The sequence below is a fragment of the Mugil cephalus genome, chromosome 21 (genome assembly GCF_022458985.1).
Source record: "Mugil cephalus isolate CIBA_MC_2020 chromosome 21, CIBA_Mcephalus_1.1, whole genome shotgun sequence".
NCBI lineage: Eukaryota > Metazoa > Chordata > Actinopteri > Mugiliformes > Mugilidae > Mugil > Mugil cephalus.
Window position 1 is genome coordinate 16,996,948 of NC_061790.1, and position 25,016 is coordinate 17,021,963.

The 25,016-nt window shown below is 44.4% G+C and overlaps 2 protein-coding genes across 11 annotated transcripts in view; one reads left to right on the top strand and one right to left on the bottom strand.

The window, feature by feature from the left end:
- The first annotated feature begins 1,116 nt into the window (after window positions 1-1,116).
- On the top strand, window positions 1,117-20,976 carry fzd3a (frizzled class receptor 3a). 2 transcript variants are annotated; one of them, XM_047573729.1, is made up of 9 exons: window positions 1,117-1,253; window positions 2,290-2,851; window positions 12,592-12,788; window positions 14,224-14,686; window positions 14,774-15,073; window positions 15,250-15,501; window positions 18,384-18,532; window positions 19,316-19,570; window positions 19,652-20,976. In XM_047573729.1, exons 2-9 carry the CDS (start codon window positions 2,651-2,653, stop codon window positions 19,908-19,910), a joined length of 2,076 nt encoding a protein of 691 aa, XP_047429685.1. In that variant the 5' UTR covers window positions 1,117-1,253; window positions 2,290-2,650; the 3' UTR covers window positions 19,911-20,976. The 2 variants fall into 2 exon arrangements, with proteins under 2 accessions (XP_047429685.1, XP_047429686.1); XM_047573730.1 differs by lacking the exon at window positions 1,117-1,253 and adding an exon at window positions 1,473-1,634.
- A 45-nt stretch (window positions 20,977-21,021) lies between these two features.
- cdc42bpab (CDC42 binding protein kinase alpha (DMPK-like) b) overlaps window positions 21,022-25,016 on the bottom strand; it is a 66,722-nt gene continuing 62,727 nt past the window's right edge. For all 9 annotated transcript variants that reach the window (XM_047573720.1, XM_047573724.1, XM_047573722.1 and 6 more), the window contains one exon: window positions 21,022-24,058. In XM_047573720.1, the coding sequence (XP_047429676.1) occupies window positions 23,927-24,058 (132 nt within the window). In that variant the 3' untranslated portion in view covers window positions 21,022-23,926. The remainder of the gene's footprint in view (window positions 24,059-25,016) is intronic.

The following is a 25,016-nucleotide window of genomic DNA, read 5'->3' on the forward strand; positions in this document are numbered from 1 at the left end:
TTCAGAGACCATCTGCCTCTCATGCACGGATACTGCAAACTAATATGTTCACAGCGGGTATATTTCCAGGAAGGTGACTCTGGGAATATATTTTGGGAATTAGAGATACAACATTTTGCTATTCCCAGTTAATAAAGGTCATTTTACAGTGACTGGCCAGTTGAAATTAAGGGCATAAATTCAAATTTGTATTTTTTTTCTTTCTTTCTTTCTTTTTACAGGTTTACAGTGTTGTAAATATATGTGAATGCATTGCTTTGACTTTCTTACAATAGAAATAGAATTAATAGTCAAAATAGTCAGTGTAATACATATAGACCTGTTGTAATAGACATCATCATCATCATTCCATGCAACCATGCGTCTGGTGTAACTACAACATTAAACAGCTGTACGCGTCCTGATCACACGCCCGTGGCCTGTTTTGCTGTTAAACCTCTTAGAGAAGCAGTCGGAGAAGTTTTTCATTCAAAGGCAGAGGGACTGCTCGTCCTCGGATGGGCGGTCGCGCGCAACAGAAGACAGAAAACCTGCTGTGAGGAAAGACGGAGAACTGCGTCAAGTTCACATGCACCCACACAGAGCAGAACCGGAAATGAGACATCATTCATTCACAGTAGAGGTGTAAATTTAAAAAATAAATAAATAATACAAATTAAAAGCTTTTATATATGTATATATATCCGAGCAAAAGTGCGGCAAATGTTCTTAAAGACTCAAACGTCTATAAAACAAATGGTTGCTGGGTGAAATATATTATATACTGCATTATTACCATGGCATAAGGCAAACTTTCTCAAACTCTTTTTTGAGCCATTAAAAACTATTTATCTTGTATATTTAGTATAAAACTGGCAACTACAGTTGTAGCGTACATTTAAGGGGGGATGAAATATACAAAGTAACATAAAAAATAGAAATAGAATTACATCTCCACCTCCAGAAAAATGTTTAATAGTAGTCGTGTTGTTTTATTTGTGTGTTATCTTTTCTGAAATACCTGTTTTCTGGTTTCATAAATCCGAGTTTTTTTTTGGCTTTTAATTTGACAGATCCGAGAGGAAGCCGCGTTGAAAATCGCGCGGGCTTGACTTGCCGGTGGGGAGGAGGGAGGGGGACACGGGGGGGAGGAGGAGGACGGAGGGAGGACAGGAGGAGAGTGCTGCTGGTGGAGGGACATTCACTCATTGTTACCAACTCGAGGAGCTGCGGAGACCCCGTCGCCACACGTGAATTTTCGCCACCGCATTCAGGTAAAGTTGCGTTTAATTCCCTGCGCCCGGTTCACATTCATGAGCGGAGCCTTTCTCCTGAACCACCGCCTCCGTCGCCGCCCGGCGCGGTGCGGTGAATTGTAACACCGGCGCGGAGCGGGCTGCATATGCCACGGTTACCCTGAGTCAGGATGAACTAACCGTCATCTTTTGTCTGCGCTGCGTTGCTTGACATTTCTATCTGTGAAATGTTTTTAAATTTCAGCCGTGGCTGTGTTGCAAGCGGGAGGAGAGAAACAAGCCGCCGCTGCGAGCCTCCCGGTATCGTTAGTTAGCTGCTCTCACATTTACGAGCGGCAATTAATTTATGAGATTCGCAGCTCGGAGCTATAGGAGGAGCCCGTTAACGTTGACGCACAGGTAGATAATGGACGCGCCAGTGTCGCATTGAGAAGAAACTTGAATAAACTGAACGTAGCTTTGTTTTGTTTGACACCCTTCAAAAGAGACAGGTGAAGAAAAAAAAAAAAGTATTATTTATGTTGTCCGTGGCGGTGAATGGAAAGGTACCGGGTGGTCATGGGTGTGTACTGTCATGTAAATGTGGTAGTTTCCGTTCTGGGAGAAAATGGCGAAATAAAAAAAAACGGGCTAAAAATAATGACCTGAACTGTTTCTGAGCTGTTGTTAATTTACATATTACAATTACGATTATTTATGACGGAAAACATATGAAATTCTGATAAAATATATGGAAAAAGTAGTGCAAAAAAATGAAATATCAGTGTAAATTCATATTATAGTGATAGTTTGTGTATTTGTCTCATGTGTGACCGTCTTTGTTGTCCTTTATTTAAATAATATATGCTGTTAATGTTATCAGTCATCTATAGCCACTATAGTTATTGATGAAAAGGCTGTTTTGTCAGAATAAATACAAGTTAACTGTGGACCAGCACACAAAGGCTGTTTTGTTCACTAATGTTCACTTTATTATAGGTTGTTATTAGCAAAATATACTGCAAATATTATTATTAATTTTTTAACATGTGTGTCATTATTTTTCTGCTTGCAGATTATTTTCCGTCCGAGCTTGTCACTGATATTTCCTACGGAGCATCATCGCCGCTGGTCAAGGCAGTAGGAGAGGGAGGAGTGCGAGCGCAGCATCTTAAAGGACTGCAGCATCCCTCAGGTGATGGAGGCTTTGTGACACAGCGCGGACGCCGACTGGGATCTCCACGGCGATGGATGCGGCCAGCGTCAACCATGTCTGCGTTGAATTATGCTGCCCAATCCAGATTGTTTGCCCGTGATCTGATGAGGAGTAAGAGACTACCAGTCAGTCCGTGAGCCTCGTGATTTTTTTTCCTTTTCCCGGGGATTCATCCCAACCTGCCGTTCCCTGCGTCTCTCGTCCCCCGCGCTCACCAGCCATGGGTCTCCTGTGGGCGCTTTCCGTGTCCATGCTGACTGCCTGCGTCGCCATCCCGATGGACGCGGCGGCGGGGAGCCACAGTCTGTTCACCTGCGAGCCCATCACCCTGCGCATGTGCCAAGGGCTGCCCTACAACTCCACTTTCATGCCCAACGTACTGAACCACTACGACCAGCAGACGGCCGCCCTCGCCATGGAGGTACAGTACAACGCCGACAGCTGATGGAAAATCACGTAAAAACCTTTGCCCAAGCTCCGTCTGATTTGTTAGGTTTCTGTCGATGGTTCAGATATTTCCTAGATTGTGCTGATAATGATGATGATAACACAAATAATCGACTAAAATGATTAAGGATTAAACAAAAATAATCTGTGTCCATCCCGCTGTGCGGTCAGTGTGGGTGGAACCATGACGGCAGTAATGAATTTGATTAGAGAACTATGGAAATCACTTTTTTATGTCCATTAGTGGCTTTATGAGTCACCATACCTAACGCACAATAAGCCTGTAAATTAAAAATCCACCATAAAATATAATTACAAGATATTGGGCCCAGTCGTGTTCACATTAACATAATTTCAGAAAGAGAGTATATTTAACAGATATCCAACATGCAGTATAAATGTAAGAAAGTGTGTTTTAAATTTGAATCCGTGTACAAAGCAAATTGGAAAATTTCCAGTTTAAAGTCGTGCAGCTTTGGGTTTATTTATTATTGTAATTATTATTATTATTATTGCTTGATTTAATGTTATTTTTAAATCTTTTCTATGGAGAATATTGAAGTGTTTATTGTTGTTATTGTTTATTGTATTTCTTAATTACTGCTGTTGCAGTGATTAGGTTTTTTTCTAAAAATCTAACCTTAATTCTTCCTGCAACATAATTTTTTATCTATATTATATGGGCACAACATTTACATTTTTCTTTCTAAATAATATTTTTTTTTATTTTCTGATTATTTAAGTGTAAAGGCATTTGCTGCAGATTTATTGTCCTTCCAAAAATTGTATAGAAGGAGCAGTTAGGTTTACACTTAAAACGATGTGTGGAGTAGAGCAGAGTATAATATATAGTATGAATATATTTTCCATTGTGACCTGGGACCTTTTCTCAAACATTTGTTCTCTGAGTGCACCCGCAATCCTCCTACTAACAAATATTTTTGACTATTCTTTTCTGAAACAGTTGGTCCGTCATTAACTGGTGAAAATTTTGACAGTGGCTTTACATCCTTTTTCATTTTTCTTTTTTTTTCTCTCATTCTCTCTTTTTTTAAAGCGATCTGACCTTTTGTTCTCGATTTTTCGTTGTCCTTTTTCCTCCTCTCTTTCTGCGTGACCTTTCCGGAGTATTTTTTTTTCACTCTTTGTTGTGGTGCTAGTTTTTGTGGCCGTGTAGTTGACACATTTACAGGCACAGAAAAGGACAATAACAGACTGCCTTTGTCTCTACATAGATCGGCTGATTGATAGAGATATAACACAGGTCAGGGCAGCAGGATTGTTATCTAATTAGTCTGTCTCGTATGAATATGTGGTTCAGTGTGTCTGGTGCGCTGCCTACCCCATGGACATCAGTAGCCTAGATAGCTATCACCACAGCTAACTGTGTGCGCTGAGAGTTGGTAAAGTCTAACCGTTAGCCTACTTAAATGTGCCTCCTCTAGCTCCAGGGACTAGGAGTGTATTACAAAAACATTGAGCTTAAAATTAAGTTTCAGTCCCTCCAGGTCATGAGAACGGTGCATTATTAAACATCACAGATTTAGCCGGCTAAGTTGTCCTGAAATGGTTCGTGGCTGCACATCTGGCATGTTGACAGTCAAAGTGATTTACCCCAACATGTAGGGATTCTTCACATCAGCTGTTGTGACTCGCAGCTATTTTACATAACAAGCTTTTGAGCAGTTAGTCAACTAAGCCTGAGCGTAAAGATACAAAACAATAATTTGTTTGAGTTTGGTTCAGATGGTGGATTAAAGCTCAGATGTCAGCGTTTAGTCCACATTTCAGCTTCTTAGATAACCTATGGATTTACCGGCCACAGTATCTGACTGTTGTTATGGCCGCCTTATCTCCTTAGAAATGTTGAGTCAAACACAATCACGGAGCAGATGCATCCCCTCGTTAAGTTAATCCCACCCTTTACATCGGCTGATCCTCTATGAAGCTCAGTGTATCGAGCAATTATGGGTCACTCCGCTCCAAAACGTCAACTTGGATGCTTTGTTGGCCAAACTGTATATCAGTGTGTCTTTCTCAGGATCATGTTGTCACCTACGCACGCTCCCTCAATCAGTTTTACCCTTCGACCCCCCTCCCCGGCCCTCCTGGCACAGCAGCGATGTCCATGTGTGGCACCCTGCCGACCATCTGTGCAGGCTCCACTTTGCTGTATCTTGCACAGACAAACCGAGCGAGACAGAGATCGAGAGGTGGAGGGCGGGAGGAGCAGCGTGCCACGAAAATCCAGGGTTATGTAACCTCCGAGCATGCCCCTGTCCAGCTGTGGGAGTGCACAGCATCATATCTCATTGCAGGAATCACAGCTGCACTCCCGTTTGGGCTCTTCTTTAGAAAATATGCTAACAGTTCCCTGCTTGTGTGCTCACATGAACACTGTCCTCTCCTGTCTTTGCTGAAATATTCCCTTTCATCTGCTGAATTTGGTCACTGTGCCAACTTGTTTTTAACATATTACAGGGATCTTTTTTTGATGGTTGTTTTCAGAAAGTTTTCAGGCAGATTTGTGTGGAAAAAATCACTTAAAGGCAACTAGCCCGGTGCTGTAATATTGGAGGCCAGTTGAGTTCTTTACATCTAGTCACACTGTGTGTGTTGCTGCGAACAGAGACACTTCTGGTTTAGACGGTGTTCACTTCAATTTGTCATGGATTCACAATTAAGTCTCTCTTAGTGCTCACAAATGCTTGTTGAGTTTGGAAAAACGTCTGGAAACTAATAGGTTCCAAATCACGCAGACTACTCGTCTGTTTGGCTCTTGTTTTCCAGATAACTCGCCCCAGATCCAGCTCATGGGAGAATTCAAAGGCTCTAAGACGTTGAGGGCAGCCAAATGAGAATTGACAGTTGATTTTAAAGGGAATTAGGTCTGCTGAATAGCCATGATAATGATGATGAATGCCTTGCACCGTGGAGAAACAGAGGGTTGGATGAGAACCAACGCCTGCCGTTCTTGCGTTTTTTGTCCAAACCCCCTGAAGTGGTGTCTTTCTGATTCCTTTTTTCATGCCTTGCTTTTCATGGCTTTTTTAAGGTTTTAGTTGTTGGAGAAAGTAGAACAATTTGTTATAGTATCGTTAGTTTTAAACCTTCAAGAATGCGTAAAGAATGCTGTCTAATGATGTTTCCATTAGTCTTCTTGTGGTACTTAGTCTGGTAACGCACAGAGGTTTGTTGGTGTATCACGCTGCAATCCACATAAAGGACAGGATTTACACAGGTGTAAAGACCGGTTTAAATGGCAGATGTTTTACCATATTCCACAAATACAGTTTTGCAGCTGCCTGAAAATGAGATAACGCAAACTAGGCTAGGCTTAAAATGTTATGTTTCAGTCAGTCATCGCTGACCGCTGAATGACCTCGAAGCTGAAGTGGGGCATCTGCCTCAGGGCTTGGGAATCGGCTATTTCTGTGCCATAATGATACTGTGGCACACTCACATTAGATAAGTGAAAGCGTAGCGGATTTGACTGGCATCACAAAAAGAAAAAGAAGAAACAGGCTAAAATCCCCTTATTTAGAGTTAGCTGCACACTGTAGCCGAATGTAAATCTGCGTGGGTTCATCACAGGAAATCACTTAAGCTGGTATGAGCTGTCCATGGCATCCAAAACAGATGGCATTTAGTTCTCATCTCCGTCATTGTGTACAGTGCACAGCAAAGACTGCTCTTTATCTGTGGAGTTGGTTCAGTAATCCTGAACTGAATTCACATATCCTTTATGCTTTATTGTTCTCACAAACGTTGGGGCAGTTGTTGTCTGTGTTAGTTGGCCTTTTCTAAAATAATACTTAGCGCATTTTCTTTTTTCTATTATTAGCTAAGTGCTTCATTGTGCTTTATTGGATAACTATTTGAAGATGTCTGCCAAAATGAAGAAACTGTTTCTTGGGCTGAGGTCCGGTGTATTCCTTTATTTTACGTAAGACAAAAAATGAAGTTATCGGCTCCTTCTTTGTGTCTCGAAGGAGAAGATGTGTTGGGGGGCGTGGAGGTGATTTTCGGGAAGAGTCATGTCACTGCCATGGTAAAAGTAATTAGAACAGGCATTGCTTGGATGTTTCTTCAAGGCCAGATGGGCCAAGCAAGGGTCAGAGATGTTAATTACATTAGATTGATAACTGGCTTTGTTTAGCCAAAGCCAAAGCCCGGCCAGTGAATCATGTTAAATGGCAGCAAGATAAAAAATGCCTTGAGGGGTGCGTTCAGAGACACTTCTTATTTTGCCAGTAGGTTGGTTGCTAGGCTTTTTCCTGGTTAGCTTGATCTCAGTTTTTCCTTGTGTGTGTTGGGTTTGTATTTCATGCTGTATGAAGGGTGTGCGATGACACAAAGGCCCAATCAATGGCCTGTTTTTAATCTCCTCAGTCCTACTTCCACTCTATTCCTTCCCCTTTCAGGTCGTTAAATCAGCCTCTTGTCTCAGGTTTACAACACGTCCAGATAAACTGTGTCATGTTACAGCTGCTGTGTAGAATAACCCAGATACTCCACCCATTCTGTGTGAATGGATTTCTAAAGGAGAGGAGAGGAGTGGTGTGTGTGTGTGATACTTTATGTCAGATGCTAACACAGCCTTCTGCTGACTGCAAGTCTGTTAAAACACGCTGCAGTGTACAAGAAGTAAATGGTTTAATATGCTTATTGTGTCAGCTACTAAAGAAGTACTCCAGCTAAAAGCAGACACTCACACACACACACATGCAGAAACAACATGGTCTGATAAACCCTACCCAGCGTGACCCAGGCTATAAAAGAGCCTCTTGTTTTATTTAATGTCCAACACCGTGTTTATTGGCTGTGCAGTGAATAAGAAGCACATCCAGAGAGCGAGTCGCTGGTCCACAACAACCTTTCTGTGTGTGTGAGTGTTTATGTGGACATTACACACTGTCAAAGCGTAAGGTTTTCAAACACTTTCTTAGCATTGAATGACACGGCTCACTCGGTCGACCCATCCCTCGTCTCTCTCTCTCTCTCTCCTCACCACTCCCCCCCTCCCCTTCTCTTTTGTCCTCCCCCTCCCCCTACGCTGGGCTCACCCGTTGCCCAGGAAACAGTCCCAATTGTGCTGTTAACAAAGGGAGCAGAGGCTTTCTTGCCTCCCGGGAGGTGGTCCCCTCCACCCTGCACCCTGACCTCCTCGAACCCCGCTCTCCTCCCTCTTCCTCCTCCTCCTCCTCCTCCTTCCTAGCGATGCATCACTCGTCGCCATGGTGCTGAGCTTGGAAATTTAGAGAATTGGAATGGCAGCAGAGGAGAAAGAGGGATAAGGGGGAGGCAGGGAGAGAGAGGGGGGCTGAATGAGGGAGGGGGATGATGGGGAGAGAGGTGACTTGGAGGTATTTATAAAAGACCAAGTCAACACAGACCAGTTGGCCACGGTGGGTTTCTTTGTCATCAATTCATCACTCACAGCATCTCAGCAGCTGAGTCAGAGCCTTCATTAAAAAGTAATTACTTTGGCATTAGCAAGGTACATACTGCCACCCATGGATGCATTTCATTGGACCGGACCATATTAATAATTAATATCATGACAGTCTTGATATGATTGGAAACACACTGGATAATGTCAGAAATGCATGGAGGTGAAACTAAGGTCATTTTTGAAGATTACAATTTTTTGCCAAACAAAAATATGCAGAAATATGCAAAGCCACATGAAGATATGTGCACCACACTGCAAACCACACACAGGCTCAGTGTTATCAGTAAGTTATTTTTGTACATGAATATAGATTTAAATATAATTTGAAGTTATATATCAGCTGTACCTGGTGTACAGCTGATAGTGTCTGTGAGCTCATATTGTCATGGTTTACATGGACACTTGAATAGAACACAGTTAAAATGTCTGCTGCTATAGAAAAGGTCTTTTTAAACATTTAGAAAATAAATTATTATTTCTTTTATTGCAGCTTAGTGATTCTTAGTGATTCTTACCTTTCCAAGGTGAATTGATGACAGTGAACTAAGATGTTTATCCATATCCATCAATGATTAAACAGTTTTCAGTCAAGTCAAACCTAAACAGGATCTGCCTGTAAGAGAGAAACTGAGAGATATTGAATAATTTCTACAATTTCATTACTACATTTCTTTTTCCAAGAAAGGCTTTTTAAGTTTGTCCTCAAGTCCTCTCCCGTTGTGTTTCTTGTTCGTGGTCTCTGTCAGGCCTATTGGGACTTCTTTTGCTAACTACTCTGATATAGATTCAGGATTATTTGGAATAAAAATGTTTGTCGATTATTTTTTTTGAAAAACTGCACAGGTTCAAACATTTTATATGTAAATATAAGTCCCACATTCTGTCTGGTGGTTGATCTTCTTGGGAAGTCCCAGAATGAACTGCTTCTCTAGGACTAACACATCTGACTGTGTGTGTGACTGAGATCAAAAATACCCTAACAAACTCCCATGAATACATAATAAGTGCAGCAGTGGGATCGAAGCTGAAATGACATTAGCATACCCCCCAGGCCTGCACCATCGGACCAAGTTGTGTATTACATGCTTGATTCTCCTTACACGGCTGACTCTGGGGTGGAAAGTGCCATGACAAACCGCTACCATTCATCAGGCCAGTGGTTCTCCAGCTGTTTCCAGTGCTGAACGCTGAACACTGTGTACACTTGTAGACCGCGTGCTCTCCACGGGCTTTAAGATGTCGGCGATCGGAGCTGTTTAGGCTGCCGACTGTGTTGGTAAAGCTGAGACCAGCCATATGTCCCATTTACCACTAGTTCAGTCATGCCCACGCTGGCTCACATGATGGGTCGTCTGTCATAAAATGGCTGAATGAATGGAGAAGAGATGGAGGAGGGGAAGTGTAGCAGGGATGGATGATGGAGGGGTGTAAAAATAGATGTGTGGGAAGCATGATGAATAGGAGAGGGATGGATGTGAGAGAGTTTTCCCCAAGTAGTTCAACGTCCTTGTAGCGTATACGACTATGCATGAGTTTGCCGTTGTATCTTACTTTGTAGCACAGTGTGTGCTGTGGAGCGTAACAGTAGCCTGCAGTAATCAAAGCGGCGTGCGAGGGCAAAGATTCAAGGCCACTTTAGCTGCATTAGGTCATGTTTGAGTGGCCAGCCCATGCTGACGGGACATCAGATGAAGTAATAGAAGTCACAAGACTGCACGTTGGCAACAAAATGTAAAGAGAGTCGTAGGGAGGAGTGTCAGTACAGTAGCACCTACTTTTCTTTTGTTGCTGTGTGCGTTGCCATTCAAGATTGTGTTTTGTCCAGAAAACAACATACTCCATGTTTTCTCTGTTTCTGTGGCCCTGCTGAACCTGCCTGCAGCTGTAATTTAATAGTCTAAAAGCATGTCAGTAAACAACCGCCATTATTTTGAATTCTTTGTTTTTTTTCTATTTATTTTAAGCCCTTTGAGGCTTTTATAACCTCTGAATTTACAAGATCCTACTAACCTGTCACACAGCGTATAATGTGCCCAAACTTGTGAGTTGTCCTCTTTATTTTAATGAAATTTGGGTTAGGTATAAAGCCAGGTTTTGGCTTTGGTCTCTCTTTTAGCAGTAAACTGTAAATATTCAATTATACTTTACAAAACAGTCTCTATATATGGGATAACTGGTTTAACTTTGACTTTTGTGAGAAAATCTGAGGACCACTTAGTGGTAGTGATGCCACATGATGTAAATTAAAGGTTTGTTTGTTGCTGAGGTGTTTGAGCAGAAAACAGTACGATGTGATTCATAGTGATGATCAGTAACAGACCTGATGTAAGGAGGGTAGGCTTTGTGTTTTTGCTCTATTGATTGTGGCTGTGTCACTGTACAGCAGTGCTCAGTGAAACGTGATGACTCCATTTGTACAGAAATGATATGACTCACTGGTTGATTGATCTCAGTTATGACAGGCGTGTAAGTTACCCAGATTGATTCTCTGCATTTTAGAGCGTATGAATACGCCAGGCTAATAGGGCTCACATTGTAGATCCTAAATGCAAACACAAATCTGATAAATCATTGTGGATCCATCCCTAATTCCTCTCAGTGGAAGTGCATCAATCTACTTCTTTTGTCAGAAACAGGGTATGAACATGACAATGACAAAAGCTGCGTGAATGTGGGTGCTTTGTGCTTTAAGGGCCAAGCCTAACACCCATTCTAATCCGTTTTACATGAAGACATCACTGGTGGGTGACAGACAAACATGCTCTCAGAAGGATGTGCACTGATGTCGTACCCACATGGCAGGAACGGCTGACAATAGCATTTAAATCTGATTGCTTCTAAGGTGGCAAACAGAAAAAACGAAAGAGGGCAAAGAAGAGATGAGATTATTTATTGTTTATTTCTGCTACAGCTACAGATGAGAGATCCAGATTCTGTCAACATTTTTCATTTCCAATGTTATGCCCTGTGTCTTAAATGAAGGATTAGAAGGCACAGATTGTGATTCATAATAACAGGGAGGCACCGATTTTCTTTTCATTTAAAATATCTATCATGATTTTTTTTTTACTGTATGACTTAAATCTGTTTTGTTTTGTAATGTGTACCTATCAGTCAGGATATTATAAAGACCCACTGACCTGTAGTCTGTGCAGGTCAGGTGCTCCTTTGACTGTGTCACTAGTGTGTTTTGAATGTGGCAGTGGTGCCTCATTAGTTCAGCAACACAACATTAGTACATTTGTAATATAAAAAGATAGATTTGGTTCAGGCTTTAGTGATTCCCAACACGCTGTTTTAAAAGCACAAATATGATGTGCTGTTTTTTTTTTTACATATTTATTTAATATTTAATAGAAGCCCATGTGAATATTAAACCTGTTACAACTATAACCATATCTCCTGCTTTATATACAAGGCGCTAACAAAAACACAGACAAATTGCCCCCCTGCTTGTCATCTCCTCACCCTTCCCCCTCCCTGTCCTTCTCTATCGTACAGACCTCTGTCTTTAAATTTGGGGGGAGGGTGTGTGCCTGATTGACTTGGGTGTGGTTGTGTGCCTTTGTGAACCACACACAAACACAAAGGTCTATGCAAATAAATGCATACAAAAACTTGCATCCGAGCACAGTTGCATACATGAATTTGGATATATGCTTTCCCTAACTCACCCATACATGTGCACACTCGACTCTTCCTATTTGCATATTCTCAACATGGCCCACAGTTGCTTCCTGCACTCACACTGCCTCTTGGCACAGTTTATTAGTGTGAGAGTATTATTGTGCTGGTTCGTGGGTGTGTTAGCATGTAAATAATATACTTCCGTTGGTACGTTTCCTTGTGTGTGACTGTCTGCACGTTACTATAGTGTGTCAGTCAGTCTCAGCATGGTCCTCCCTGGAACACAAAGGTCCTGTCAGCAGCAGCAGCTCTGTGAGTACGCTCCTCCTATCTGGAGGTTGGGGGACAGGAGGAAGCCAGGGGAGATGGAGGAAGGGGGAGCTGAAGTGATTGGGGTGGAGAGGATTATTAGGAAAGAGGCCAGAGTTGTTTTGGAGGACCCATCTCCAGAAAATGTCAGTTGACATGCTCCACTGATCTCTTTGTGTCTCTCTGGGGTTCACATTCTGAAGATGGAGTAACACTCCTGCCAAGGACTCTGGTGTTACGTCCTAAAACGGTTTCAAATACCTCATTTTGATTACTACCGGTTTGTTGTAGGCTTAATGTTTTTTCTCTCTGTTTCCACGCAGCCGTTCCATCCCATGGTCAACCTGCAGTGCTCTCCAGATCTCAGGATGTTCCTCTGTGCCCTCTACGCACCAGTCTGTACTGAGTACGGCCGGATGACTCTGCCCTGCCGCCGCCTCTGTCTGCAGGCCAAGAGCGACTGCTACAAACTAATGGATATGTTTGGTGTCAGCTGGCCAGAGGAGATGGACTGCAACAGGTTAGCACAACAGCAGCAGCTCTTCTCCCCCAGATTTATTGCACTAACTCTTTTGTGGTAGGAGTAATATTGCAGCAGCAAACCAATAGCCGTGAAATGACTTATTCTGATGACCACGAAATAGAAGAGACTGAAAAAGATACTGTTTTTTTTTTTTTTTAACAGATTAGAAAAATAAGTTACTCATCTCATCTGACATTAGTCGATTTGAACTTCAAGGTTGTAACAGAAAGTACAGTTATGTCTTCTAAATAAAAATATATTTGGAGATGTACAACTGTTATATAGGCATCAGAGTAAATTTGTTATATTATTTCTGTGCTGAACATTGCAATACATGTAGTTCTGTGTGTTATGTCTCCCTGATTTATTGTGAACTGTTGGGGAATCAGTTGTTTTAAACTTTATTGTCCAACAGGACAATTTAGTTTTGCTGCCAAGTAATTGACAGTCAACCACACATCAAATTAGGAACATCATTAATGACACAGGGCACAGGTATGACCAGCAACACAACATCAGAAGTGAGTGAGACAGTAAGGAGGTGATGCCAAGCAGACTGTGTTTGGATTTGGCCCAAGAGAGTGAATGGAACATTATAAAAAAAAAATATTTGTGACTAGAACAAACACAGATGAGCCAAAACACTTTGACCACTCACAGATGAAACATGTAGTATGGACTGACTCAAGCTTGGATGATTGCTAAAGTGTGCAACACATTGGACAGTAAGTGAGAAGTCAGTGTTGGATGTGGAAGAAAGCAGCAGGTGTAAAAACCTGCTAAACTTTGACAAAGGTCACATGTTTATGGCCTGACGACCGGGTTGGAGCAGTTCACAAACAACAAGGCTTGTGATGTTCTCACATCAGCTGTGGTGAGCACTTTACCAAGAGTAGCCTGAGGAAGGATAAACCATTTACTGGAGTGTTGGGGGATGTGCTAGAACAAGTCAAGACGTTGGTGCTTGATAGCACAGGCCACCTTCAGAGGTCACACAGAGTATAGGCCCAGGTGATTTGGAGTTTTTGTGGCGGTTATAATGTTGTGGCTCATCAGAGTATGGATGATTGATGGTGGTATTTTATTTTTCATCAGTGATGCATTCCCTATGTCTTTTTACTCAGCCTTGTCATCTTTTTCCCACCTCTATATGTGACTTAGACTGAAAACACCAGCAGTAAATGCTCAATAGAACGGATTAACTCAGACAAGTTTCAAGTCTCTGCAGGTTGAGGTTCTGCTCCATCATACTGTACTTATATGACCCGTAATCACCACTTGCCTGGAAGGTAGAAAACACGTTAATCTAGTTTAAAGAAGTCTTTTGAATTGGCTGTTATACAATGTTAGCAGCATGTCCAGTCTGTTGTTAAAGACTGAACAGCTGAAAATACCCTGATGTCATCATCTGTCATCTGTCATGTCCTCCCAGGTTCCCAGACTGTGATGAGCCCTACCCCCGTCCCGCAGACCTCCTGTCCAGCTCAGACACAACCGAGTCGCCCATCTCCGTCCAGAGAGACTACGGTTTCTGGTGTCCCCGTGAACTCAAAATCAACCCTGAGCTCGGGTACTCCTTCATGGGGGTTCGTGACTGCTCTCCCCCATGTCCCAACATGTATTTCACCCGTGAAGAGCTAACATTCGCCCGTTACTTCATTGGGGTGGTGTCCATCGTCTGCCTGTCCGCCACACTCTTCACCTTCCTCACGTTCCTCATTGATGTGTCACGATTCCGCTACCCAGAGCGACCAATTATATTTTACGCAGTGTGCTACATGATGGTGTCCTTGGTCTTCTTCCTGGGGTTTCTGCTGGAGGACAAAGTTTCCTGTAATGCAGCAAGTCCTGGGAGGTTCAGAGCTTCAACAGTGACTCAGGGCTCCCACAATAAGGTCAGTCCTTGACTTTCTTTTCTTTTCTTTTCTGCTGCTGCTACATATTGATATTAATTCATCATGTTGTATTTGTCTCTGTCCCAGGCCTGCACTCTTCTCTTCATGGTGCTGTACTTCTTCACCATGGCTGGCAGTGTTTGGTGGGTCATTTTGACCATCACCTGGTTTCTGGCAGCAGTTCCAAAGTGGGGCAGCGAGGCTATAGAGAAGAAGGCCCTCCTCTTTCACGCCTGTGCCTGGGGTATCCCCGGTGTCCTCACTGTCACTCTGCTCGCCATGAACAAGATCGAGGGAGACGGCATCAGTGGTGTTTGCTTTGTGGGGCTCTACAACTTGACGGCGCTGCGTTGGTTCCTGTTGGCCCCTCTAGGACTGGATGTAGTGGTGAGGAGTGTAACATAACACTGTCAGCACACCTATCTCTCTCTTTAGATTAGAAACTTTATAATTAACTTTATGAATAGCAACTTACCGTCCTGAATAAACTGAAGCAAATCGTTTTTGCTGCTAACTTCAGTCAGTTCTTACATGTGACCCTATCTCTTCTTATGTTATCATAGGTGGGCGTGGCACTGCTGCTGGCAGGTATCGCTGCACTTAACCGGGTCCGAATGGAGATCCCTCTGGAGAAGGAGAACCAGGAGAAACTGGTGAAGTTCATGATTCGTATCGGGGTGTTCTCCGTGCTCTACCTGGTTCCTCTGCTCACCGTCCTGGCCTGCTACCTTTATGAGAACAGCTACAGAGCCATCTGGGAGACGACCTGGGTGCAGGAAAAGTGTAGAGACTACCACATCCCCTGCCCTTATCAGGTACCATACAAGGATACTTACCTCAGTGTGTTAGCCGTTAACTGTACTTTTACTCAGCAGTTTGCTGCCTGCATTGGTCTTGACTATTACTTCTTAACAAGTCGGTAACTTTCATGCTGAGGCTTGATGTTCATGATATCTACATGGGCTCAATACAGAACATTATCTTACTTCTAAAGATGGGCTTAAATACCCACAAAAATAATGCGTAGTTTATTCCTATTCATAGAATTGTGGATTAAGGATTAGTGTTCCCTTTGGGACAGTCAATAAGAGACGAGCCTGCCAGCACAAGGAGCAGCTGATGTGCTTGTGCCTACTGCTGCCAACAGAAACGTTAAAACTGACATTTAAAATCTCACCTTCAGTTATCCCCAAAATACACTGATCAGCCACAGCATTAAAACCACTGACAGGAGAAGTGAATAACTGAGCATCTTGTGACAATTCAGTGTTCTGCTGGGAAACTTTAGGACCTGACCAGACAAGACGCCCCCATCCCATAGCAATGACACTCGCTGATGAAGCAGCCATTAGGGTTGGGTATCGTTTGGATTTTAACGATTCCGATTCTCAATTTCGATTCCTGTTCTAAATGATTCTCCATTCCGATTCTTTGAGGTGTAGGTCAACAGGTCGTATTTTTATTTTCACTCTGACCCTGATATATCTGCCTGTTACATTCTGACTCGACGGCTTAACAGACTGTATCACTGAAGAAGCTTCAGCTCAAAAGCAAGTTTTGGTCTATAGACGAGGAGCTCTCACAGCATTTTCAGACCTGGGTCGACTCGCCTTTGGTGAACTTCCACATCGGCAAAAGTCCGGGGTCAGACCTCCCGCTGTGAGAGCTGTGTGCCTGTTTTTTCCTCCCTCATACGTCATCACATACATTGCAGATAAATTGCAGTTTGTTGATAACCTGAAGAATGGACCGATTAATTATTATACCATGCAGGCGAAGGTGTTTTGTCAAGTTTGTTGTGCATCCTCCTTTGGCAGTAGTACGTTTTTCACAGGTGTTGCACTGTGCCAGTCCGTCCTTGGATATTCAACATCTTCTTAACGGTTCCGGAACCGGACATTAGGAAGGCTGTTCCTGTTTGGAAACAATTCTCAGTGCCCAACACTAGCAGCCACCCCAGCAGGATGCAACCTTTATGGAACAATTAAAAAAACATAAAGAATAGCACAAGGTGTTGACCTGGAAGGAATCTGCATTACAGTCATTTATAATCAGGACACATCATCTCTGTGTCCAGCACTGATGTGGATCCCTCTATTCTCCCATATAAGAGACGATCATATGTTTGTCTCCAGTAGCAGAAATGCTTCATAGAGCTGCTGTGGCCTCCAGTGTTGGCACACACTGCAGTATCATCATCTGATAGAGCTGTAAATAATTAAAGCTTTCTCTCTGTATTGTTCAGCAAGGTAACACCAGCCCTACTAATGTCTGCACATCTGCTTTCCCTGTTTATCTCCAAGTGGTTTAGACTCTATTTTAAATGTATGTGTGCAAACTTAATCATGGGTTAAATATTGACAGGATCAGCACCCAGTCGTGTATTGATGTCTAATTGAATCAGTTAATATGAACCTCAGCCACTAGGGACTTTGATGTAACGGTTCATGTTAAAGTAAAGTTTAGAGTTGCTTCCGTGACAGAGGAGCTTCAGCTGTAGGGGAGATATGTGGGCTCACATGAATGTCATTGTACTGAGAAGTCCTGCTCTCGTCCCATAAACACAGCACCGTGTGAGAGCAGTGTAGTGGAGTAATCCAGTGTGTGTGTGTGTGTGTTCCTGCTCAGAGAGGACGGGGTCGCTGGGTTCAGGTGCTTCACATCATAATTACAGCTGTGCTGTGCTACATATTCATACACACATGGCATGCATCAATAGACTCAAAGTGCCTTACTATATTTATCTTAAAAGCCTGCCCTGAGGCCCACACATCTTCTCTGCTGAACACAGAATAAGTGATGCTCAGCTCTTCATTGCCGCAATAAACACAAACTGAGTGACATGAAGTATATACAAAGAGCAAGAAATTGAGGATGTGTGTTCAACTAACTTCAATAAACTACATCCAACGTATTTGTCCGCTGATGCTGTGGAGACGTGGTCACTGACATACAGTCTGTAATGAGCGTGCTGCTTCTAGTCATCCATTCAGTCTCTTATCTCTCTGGGGTAATGAGTGTATCTGTGGATGGCTGAGCCTCGCGGCTCTGCCTGGCTCAGTCATAATGAGGCCATCACGACTACATTTGTGTGTGAGAGGGAGAGAGGGGCAGGGACAGTAGTAGGGCTTCTCTGCCAGCTGCAGGACTGTTGCTATGGCAGGAAGTAGCACTGTGGTGACAAAGTGTCGCCTTGCTGTGTTGGCCCCTAAACTTTCTTTTCTACAAACGGTTGAGAAGAAATGTTGGTTATCAGCTGTCAAGTTGGAGAAAGAGGCCTGTGTGTGAGCTGTGGCTGAGTTTATGCCTCCAGCGAGGCTGCTCTGTTAGTATGATGTAGAGTAGACACACACACAGAATGAGCTCATACTGTTGACATACAGTCACTGAGGTACATGACCATCTAATGTAGAGCTGCTACTACACAGCCTGCTATTTTTAGCTAAAGATACTGAGCATTATTTTATATCTGTGAATGTCGTTGCCCTGCAGCTCACCAGCTGTCAGGTCTCTCCTGCTGCAGCCCCCTCACTCACTTTACATTCCTGGCTTCAGGCTGCTCACTATGTGGGTGTCTTAGCTGCAAACAGTTGTTCTGTCTCTCCACGTCCAGGGCTTCCTCCCACACTGAAGTCTGAGTCCCTCTCTCTCTCACCCTGACCATTGACCACTTGTGCCGTGTGTGTGTTTCTTGTAGGTGGAGCGTACGAGCCGCCCAGACCTGGTCCTGTTCCTCATCAAGTACCTGATGATGCTGGTTGTAGGGATCCCCTCTGTGTTCTGGGTGGGCAGTAAGAAGACCTGCTTCGAGTGGGCCAGTTTCTTCCATGGAAAGAGACGCAAAGAGTACGTACTTTCTACACTAATGCCGCAAGTGTTTGTTCTGAAATAAGTTTCATTCTGTAACTCACACAGAATACTTGATCTCCCTCTAGTGTTTAATTAGATAAGAAAACCAGTGGATTCTACATCTCCAGTTGTTCTAGTGTAATGATTAAATAGTGGTAGGAACAACCAGCCTTAACCAGCTTGTGTCAAAGTGTTTAGCTCTGAGCTGCTCTGACTGCATCAACCTTTCTCTGAACAAGTGCTGTGACTGTCAGAAGAAAGGTCGGTCGGCTGGAGCTGCCCTACAAGCTATGAAACTATGAACACTTGAATTAAGGTTTCCTCACGCTGCTGATTAAAACGTATCCATTTTTAAATAGTTTCTAGGAGGACACAAATGTTTCAATAACCTAAAGCACAGACTGTGATAGGAGCTTGTTGTCATTATCCTGAAACCGTAGAGAACGTACAGTGAGGAACTGTAGAGAACGTACAGTGAGGAACCGTAGAGAACGTACAGTGAGGTCCTGCAGACAGTAAAGAGCTCTTTATCGGCTCTGAGTGTTTGTGGCTTGTTGGTGAACACAGGCCCTTCTCTGCACTCACCCCCCTCCCCTCCAAAATCAGAGCATTAACCCCCTCTCCCACCGCCTGCTCCACCCACTCCTCCATTCTCTTCTATCACGCCCATCACCCCACCACCTTCCCCCTCTCCCTCCCGACCCTCCTGCGTCTGTCCCTCCCTACGCTCCACTCCCCCTCTCCCTCCCCTTCGTCCCCCTCCTCCTCCCCCCGCTGCAGTGGGATGGTCAACGACAGCCGACAGGTGCTCCAGGAGCCCGACTTCGCCCAGCTGTTCAGGGACCCCAACACGCCCATCGTGAGGAAGTCCCGGGGCACGTCCACCCAGGGGACCTCCACCCACGCCTCCTCCACTCACCTGGCCATGCTGGACGAGCCACCCAGCGCCAGCACCAGCCGGGCCGGCTCAGTGCGCAGCGCACGCTCCAAGATGAGCAGTTACCACGGCAGCCTGCACCGCTCCAGAGACGGCAGGTAGGTTTCTACTCGACTCTCTCTAACTCCAGAGTACCTCTCCTTCTGCTTGAAGCTGATGACTGTTGCGCTTCCTCTCAGGTACACGGCCTCCAGCTTCAGGGCGACAGACGAGCGGCTGCCCTATGGGAGCATGCCTCGCCTCAACGACCAGTCACAGTCCAGACACTGCAGCACCAATCGCCTCGACAGCCTGTCACGGCACGGCTCCACCCAACGACTGGAGACTCAGTCACGACACAGCAGCATCAGAGACCTGAGCAGCGGCACGCAGGCTGTTCTCAGCGTCCCTGGAAATGGGATTCACAGGGTGCTGGAGGAGGACGGAGCCACAGCCTGAACTCTGTCTGCTGTATGGGACGCTCAGCCTGGAACAAGACTGGAGTTTCTTTATGGAGAAGGTTGAAGAATGTGTGAGGATCCAGACAGAGTCTGACAGCACGCTGAGTGGGATCCAGCTCTGTTTAGACTCAGGCTCAGAGCTTAAGGACAAACATTGCTAGAGTTTTTAAATGGAGTGAATTTGGATCCTGGCCTTAAAATGTCCTCAAGTTTTCCTGACCAACCAGCTGATCCCAAAAACTGAATCTAGTCCAGTTTACACAACCACCATGGTCCTGGAGGTGTCATGGATGCTAACAGAGTAGATGAAGACGAGGCTTCACTGTTGGACCTAAACGTCTGTGCCAGTCAAGAACAAACTGACCAACACCGACAGACTGGACTGATTTTAGTTGGTTCTGTTCTTTGTATAAAGGGCTGAACAGGATTTGATTGATGAACATCAGACATTAGAAGCTTTGTCCTCTAGTTTGTGCTTCTTAGCACTCAGGAGGGGATTCACTGCCAACACTTGAACTATTACTTTTTTCACTTCAGATGTCCACATTGTTAAATTAGATCATTATCTTCTCCAACAAATAAGACAGAATTTGTTTCTTGTTCAAATGTTCCAAGCTGTTCTTAATATCAAGGTACCTCATAAGAGGCTGAATTACAGGTAAAAGAGCTGCATCAAACTCTGCCTTACGACTGTGTTCAGGCAGAATGGAAAGAGAAGTAAAGACTGTGGAAATTCCCCAAGAAGGTGACACAAAATGTAGCATGGAAAAACATTTCTGGTAGTTTAAGCAGATCAAACAGGTGGGCTTTATGAATCAAAGAGACAAGGGATGGAAGACCTGTTAGAGAGCAGAGTAAAGAGACTAAATGTGACTTTGCTTTCTGTCTGAACACGTCTCTACAGTTTGAACAGATGATAGTGAGCCCTTCACTTAGATCCAGAGTAGTGTCTTTACATGTAGCTGCTGGAAATGTTAGAGCAGCTTTTCCTCTTAGTGGCAACACGTGTTCATAGATGTAAAAAGCCTCTGTTGTTCATTTGTAATAAAGTTTTTTTTAAAGAACGTGTTTTGAGCAGATGAAATGACCACACAGTAACGCTCAGGGTGTGTATTTGTAACAGCGCTCCGCTTTATTGAAATACATCGGAGTCAGGTTAATATAATGAGTTCTCCACATCAGTGTGGCAGCCAGTTCCATACATTATTTTTTGTTTTGACCTTACACCTTAAATATTTCTTGTGCAAAAAAGAATCTACATCACCTGTAGTGGGTTATCCTCAGTAAAACGCCCAAACCGTTCAAAAAGGAGCAAGTCCAAGTAAAACAACAAACCGAAAACAAAAATGATTACATCTATAACATGCAAAACTGTACAAATTATTACAAAGCAATCCTAGAAAAAAGTGTAATATGATATGAAAGAGCAAAATAATATAGAAGGTACTGTAGATAAGACCTCACTGAAATGCAAAGGCGATTGAATATTTTTATTTAATTTTTTTAAGATTTTCTTCCACTTAAATGTTACCAATGTGGCACCTCAGCCGTCAAACCACCTGTCACCCTTCACCCCTGAAACATTACATCATCGTCTAGTCCTCGCCGCCCTGTCTTCCAGCCGTCTCCACCCGGGTCACAGCTACACCACGTCCCTCACTCACTCCTGCTCTCCGCATCAAACGAAACACGCTCGCTCTCACCTAAATGAAAAGAATTCATTGGCTCTGACATTTCCTGAGTTTCCCTTTCCTCCCTCCGCAAACTGGGACATCTGGGATCAGCTAGTCTGTACAATATTGGCCAATATTAAAACAGCTGGCTGAGGCCCTCCCCTCCAGCTAATACATTCTACAGATCAACTCCAGCAGGAACTAAAGGAGAGTTGTAGCTTAAAACGTTTGCTAAGATGTTTTTGGAATAAAACCTCTCTGTTCATATAAAATAAGATACAAAAACAATGGAATGGGCTGTTTAGAGCTACTTGGTTTCAACAGGGGAATCGGCAGGAATGACCACCAAAGCATTTTTCCCTTTCTGACGAGACAAGTGGAATATAGCACGGAGCAGTCTGACCCGGAGGCTTTCGACAAGGACTACGACCCCTCTGCAGCATCGCGCTGAAGAGCCCCAGCAGCAGGCCACAGCACACAAATAAGACCACATTCTAACCACATTGTTGCATTTTTTTTCCAGGTCTGTCACATTATGCCCTGTGAGCGTCTCCTCAGGTGAAATGCCTTTCAGTCTGACAGTGAATGGAAGGAGACGAACAGATGGAACAGTTTTTTTTTTTTTTCTGCTGCGAATGCCTCGCTCTGCAGCCAGAAGCCGACGCGCCGTCGAACGCTCTTTCAAAAAGGAGTGGAGCTCCAGCCCCGTCCTTCCTACAAGAAGCACTGAGGTCATTTCACCCGAGACGAGCAACCAACCCAAGTGCCGACTTTCTCGCCGCTTTGTAGTGTTTACATTCTCGTTTTAGTGTTTTGTTTTAAATCAAGAGCTCTCGCAAAATGTAGCTTTTAATCGACACGTCACCCAAACAACGACTCCCTCTTTTGTCCATTTTTGGTTGAACTGAGCTTCTCCATCCACAGTCAGTTTAGAAACACACACATGAACCGCTGATTGAACGACCTCCTCCCAGACACAGTCGGAGGAGGAGGAGGAAGAGGAGGAGGAGGAGGAGGAGGCGTAGCGACGCCGCCTCAGTGTGTGCACATACGTGTGTGATACGTGTTCACTCTACAGTACGGCCAGTAGTGTGAGCTTCTTCACTCAAACCAGGTGGGAAATTAAAAAAAAAAAAAAAACACACACAACGCGTGTCAGACAAACAATATAAAACAAACAAATCTAAAATGAATCGGTAAAAAAGAAAGTGGTTTAAAATGGCTTTTTTGTGTGAATACAACCCCAGAAATCACTCAAAAGAAAACAAATAAAAGTCAAAGAGGATTTTTTTTCTTTCCCGTGTAGTTCTCTATAGTATTTTCCTTATCATATATTACTCTCTACTTTGAACCTATGTACATTATTGTGATGGTTGGTCAGTTTGCTTGGAACTACGATGGAGGACACGTGATGCCACTCGCACTGGACCAATGAGGAAGAGAGTAGCACAGCTGAAGTTATGATGTCATGAGAGCCGCTGCCTGGAGCTTTTTGCCAATGGTCAAAATAAAAAATATTATAAAGTCACTGCACTTAGTATGTGGAGCAAAATAAAACTCATTCTTTTCTTTATCTCTTTTTTTTAACCGTCTTCTAGTTTTGCAGCACCCGGAAAGAAAGCGACCGTGGGAAGTGAGGAGGGGTTTAAACTCCACCCGTCTGCTTCAGGCTGCCAAGAAGCAAACCTCCCTTTCCTTGTCTAAGATTGATAAATAAATTAAAATATCGTCCCCTGAAACCCAACGGGTCCTATGTACAAGTACAAATCATTTGCTCTCAATAATAATCCTCTTCGTTTAGTGTTGCATGGTGAGGTTTTTGAGTCTCTGAATGAATCGATGGGGGTCGAGTAGTGTCGGTTGGTAGCAACAAGAGCCCAGACGGGAGGCTGTCGTTCCTATATCTGACGCCCTTTCTGCATAAACACATGCACGCGCGCTGGCAAGTGCAAACCAGCTCCTCTCAAACACACACACACAAATCTGCACCCTGGAATACACCACCGCTGATTTAAGATACCCTCTCCCTCAGAATCTCCCTCAAACAGACGACAGAGAGACGTTTTTAGTGTTTTTGCCCGTCGTGGCGAGAGACGAACTGGTTGTGAAGTGGGGACGAATGTTTCATCAGGAGCGAGCAGACAGGAGGTGCAGTTCTCTGGGCAGTGACGGGGGGAATATTCAGAAGTGGGGAGGGAGGGGAAGGGTGGGGGAGGAAGGGGGAGGGGGGGGGGGGGGGGGGGGCTGCGGTCGAGGAGGAGAGTTCGGAGTCCTGTGCTGTCGGTCGGTTGGTTGGTCGGTCGGTGGGGTTGGTTTTGGGAGAGGCTGCCGGGGGGGGGGCTCATGTGTCCCAGCCCATCCGGTCTGTGCTCTCCAGGGACAGGGACTTGGTCTTGTGTGGGGAGGCCGGACTTGGAGGGCTGCTGAAGGTGGAGCTGTTGGAGGCCGTGGAGTGACGGGGCGAGTCCGAGTCCTGGTGGAGAGGAGACAAATGAGGAGAGGAGGGAAAAACAGAAATGAGAAGCAGCTTCTTTCCAAGGAAATCACCTCCTGTCATTTGTTAAGTCTGCTGTTGCTGTTGAGTCACATGTGGCCTGTGTCTGAGCGCTAACGAAGCTCTAAGCATATTTTAACATGACTCCCCCCTAACTAACAGCTACACATGTGTCGGTCTTCATCGGGAGCCTTTCTCTCTGCTTATCAATCTGCTGCGGCTCCCACCCCCACCTCATCTTCCACTACAGTCCACCCCATCAGCAGATGAACGGCTCAATTGACCTGAAATGATCGGCTGAAGGAAAACAAACATGCAGGCGGGACAGATGGAGGGAGGGGCGGGGGGCTGAGTGGGTTTAACCTCATACTGTACTCAGGTCGTACAGTATGACTCCCATCAGCCTTCATGTAGCCGTCTGTGTGTCTGACATCCGCAGGTTACGTCCGTAACAGTCTCTGTGCTGTGTAATGTCTTCCGCTTGAGTGGAGACTCGTGTGCAGTCATCAGCTCCTGTTTCCATCCAGTCCCTTAAAGAGCACAGTCACCCTACCACTGATATTCACACGTGACATTTTTATAGATTTGCTACAGTCACACACACACACACACACCAGTGCCTTTGACCAGTCAGTGTAGATGGGCAGCTGTGTTTTTTGCTCTTAGCTCTAATAACATCCCGATGAGAGGGAACATTGAGGAGTGCTGCCCAGCTACAATGTCTAAACGTCCCTTCTGTGTGGTGACCAACCAGCAATTTCAAACGTACATCGGGTTTCAAACCATGCAGATTTTGTGCAGTTATCACCTCGTTTGTTTAATGCCGACAGATCCCGGTTCAAACCCTGAGCCTGTGGCCTAGTTGTGCTCTGAAGCGGACATCTCCTGGTTAGAAACACGGCCGTCAGGGAGCGGCATGGAAGGAGACATGCTCTGT

What these genes read in the sequence shown, in the direction of transcription:
- fzd3a (XM_047573729.1), top strand. Translation starts at nt 2,651, where the DNA reads ATGGGTCTCCTGTGGGCGCTTTCCGTGTCCATGCTGACTGCCTGCGTC. An exon ending in CGGCCGCCCTCGCCATGGAG is followed by an intron (nt 2,852 to 12,591) that starts GTACAGTACAAC and finishes GTTTCCACGCAG; the next exon opens with CCGTTCCATCCCATGGTCAA. An exon ending in CATGGAAAGAGACGCAAAGA is followed by an intron (nt 18,533 to 19,315) that starts GTACGTACTTTC and finishes CCCCCGCTGCAG; the next exon opens with TGGGATGGTCAACGACAGCC.